General features: G+C 52.2%; 1 protein-coding gene across 1 annotated transcript in view; it reads left to right on the top strand.

Moving 5' to 3' along the window:
• Ret (ret proto-oncogene) overlaps window positions 1-3,060 on the top strand; it is a 45,286-nt gene that overhangs the window by 14,555 nt on the left and 27,671 nt on the right. The window contains exons 3-4 of the mRNA XM_021164144.2: window positions 609-896; window positions 2,259-2,507. Of these exons, the coding sequence (XP_021019803.1) occupies window positions 609-896; window positions 2,259-2,507 (537 nt within the window). The remainder of the gene's footprint in view (window positions 1-608; window positions 897-2,258; window positions 2,508-3,060) is intronic.

Raw genomic sequence — 3,060 nt, 5'->3', positions numbered from 1 at the left:
AAGACCGACACCACTCATGTTTGAGCACTGCCTCGTCCAGTCAGGAAAGAAGCAGACAGCAATATGGAGAGTTTGTTCAGAGACTATTAACCACAGCAGGGTCATCGTAACAATGTAATACAGGCTAAGGGGAAGCAAACTGAACCCTGTAGCCATCTGCCAGGCCTAAGGCATAGGCTCAGGGAGATGCCTGCCTCTGCCAAAGGCTAGACCTCACTAAAGTGGGCTGTGGTGCCTCAGTGGTAGAACTTAACTGGAAACTCTTCTACAGAGTATTAATGAAGTCTGTGCAAAGCACTTGATTGGTAGGCGGGGTTGGAGGNTGGAGAGTCCAACTCCCAGAGGCCTGCAGGAGCCTACACTATGAGGCCACTCACCTGGCAGGACTGGGAAACTTTAGCCCCAGGTAGGGCTTGGGTACTTCTTTCAGGAGGGACCATTTGAGCAGAAACCTGAAAGACAAAAGAGGCAGGTAAGAGGGCTACTGATTTCCAGGCCTCAGCATCCTGCAGCATCCTGAGGCTTGTGGACCACACTGAACCCTGGAATTCCTGCCCCNNTTCTTCATCCCTCATCTGAAAAGGGGCTGTCGTCTTCTCTTCCTACAGATGGTGGTTTCCCCCTGCTCACCATCTTCCTCCAGGTCTTCCTGGGGTCCACAGCCCAGAGAGAGGGAGAATGCCATTGGCCAGGCTGTACCCGTGTGTACTTCTCCTTCATCAACGACACCTTCCCAAATTGTAGCTCCTTCAAAGCCCAGGATCTCTGCATCCCAGAGACAGCTGTGTCCTTCCGAATCAGGGAGAACAGGCCTCCTGGCACCTTCTACCACTTCCACATGTTACCCGTTCAGTTCCTTTGTCCCAACATCAGTGTGAAGTACAATCTCTTAGAAGGTGAGTTCCAGCCTTGAGGGGCTATTCCTTTGTCCTGTTGCCTGGGAGGCATGGTGCTATAAGCCCTTAGGGTGAGCCATGTGTTCTTTTTGCCACTGTTGAGTATTCCAGAAGTATCTCTCTTGAATGTCTGTCACCAGCCAAGTAGTGTAGAAGGAAGTTAGGATACAACTGTAAACAAACAAATGATCTGGCGTCTTGCCTGCTTTGAAGCCTCTAGTCATCTGGAGGATAGAGCCCCCGCGGACATGTCAAGGAATCTAGATGGTTTCTAGAAGGAGTGAGAAGCTGAGAGAACAGAGAGGTAGGGGCCGCTAAACCAAGTGGGTAGGTCTGGTCCCAGAAGGCGCTAAAGTGAGACCATTTGTGGTTAGAATGCAGTTAGCCACCGGAGGAACAGAGGCAAACGGACAGGCTGGTTATGTCTGGGAAAATGTCAGGGCTTCTTTCCCTAGTGCAGGGGAAGCTATGGAAGACGGGGGGGGGGGGGCGGGTATGAAAAGTCTCCACTTGCATCTAAAAAGGCTTAGTTGGACTCCTATGTTGGGTACAGTTCAGAGTCGGGGTACAGTTAGGGACACGGAAGGGTCCAGGACAGGCTCCTGATTGGGAGGATGGCCTGATAATGAGACTGGAGTTGGCATGAAAATTGTGGAGCTTCCTGGCTTGCTCTTAAGGAGACCCAGATGGATTCTTCTAAGCTAGAGATGGGGTGCTGAACCCAGTTCCAAGGGTTCTGCTAGCATCAGCAAGCACAGCACACCTTTCTGGGGAGTTAGCCCTTGTCACCTAGTGGACCTCTGCACCCTTTGACATCTTGTTTGTGTAGAAGAAATGAAGGCTCCAAGAAACCAATCTGGTCACAATCCCAGGACGCAAACAACAGGAAATCAANTCTCATATCCAGAAATCCTGGTTGGAATGTCACCCCTGATGTCCAGTATCTGTTTTCAAGTCATCCAACTGGGATGTTTCTCACATTGTCTGAAATGAGCAAATGTCATATCTGTGATTAAAAAAAAAAAGGCTGACATTGTGAATCAGACTGTACCTGGAGCTGGCTCTCTGCCTATCCTCTGCCCTCCTGGGCATCCCTCCTCCACTATCCTCTGCCCTCCTGAGCATCCCTCCTCCAGACCACGACTGAGACCTTATCTGCATGAGTGAAGGTTCCAGGCACAAAACAGTAGGTGGCACAAACCTCAGACAGCCTACATTTGGAGTACTGGGTGCAGTCCCCACAGAGCCCAGAGAGGGACAGACAGCCACTGCCATCCACTCTGGGTAGAACGATGAGGAAGGGAGGCCACGCCCCATCCCCTAACCAGTGGTCATGCAGAACTCCCTTCTGCTTGGTGACAGGGGACAGTCTGCCCTTCCGTTGTGACGCAGACTGCCTGGAGGTGAGCACTCGCTGGGCCCTGGATAGAGAGCTCCGGGAGAAGTATGTGCTGGAGGCTGCGTGCACAGTGGCAGGCCTTAGTGCCAACAAAGANACGGTGACTGTGTCCTTCCCGGTGACAGTGTACGACGAGGACGACTCGGCACCCACCTTCTCTGGAGGTGTGGGCACTGCCAGCGCTGTAGTGGAGTTTAAGCGAAAGGAGGTTGGTCCCACAGTTGCACTTGATTTTTCTGGCTGTCTAGTCCTGTGCCTATTTGGTGTTTGTCCCTGTCGGCAGTTTATACTTGATCTGTTTAGCTAGTTGTTCCACTAGCCATCCAGTCACGTGACCCTCTACTTGTCCTTTGTGTCTTGTCTGTTTGGCTGACTGCCAGGTAGATAGGCCGCAGTAAACTGGGCTCGCACTGTGAAGGCCCGAACCTGGGGTGCTGAGATTATGTATAACGAGGCCAAGGGCCTCATGGGGAGAGCACTCTGGCTCCCCTGACCTGGCAAAAAGGAGGGTACGCCCTTCTGCTGGCAGCTGGGCAATTTGTTCAGGAGTGCCCTATGAGAGGATGTCCTCGCCCATGCTGCTTTGACCAGCCTAGGTGGTGTGCTACTGCCACCTGCTGGACTTCAGGCCACTCTGCAGCCTGCTCTTAGGCTCAGTAAGGAGGGTGTTTTGCTCCTCTGGGGAACCAACTAGCTACAGGCTTCCTAGGGAGTGAGAGCAGTATGGGGAAGCAAGAAAATATCTGATTAGACAACCTTAGAGTG

The sequence above is a fragment of the Mus caroli genome, chromosome 6, assembly GCF_900094665.2.
Source record: "Mus caroli chromosome 6, CAROLI_EIJ_v1.1, whole genome shotgun sequence".
NCBI classification, from domain to species: Eukaryota; Metazoa; Chordata; class Mammalia; order Rodentia; family Muridae; genus Mus; species Mus caroli.
This window is presented reverse-complemented; position numbering and strand designations above follow the sequence as displayed.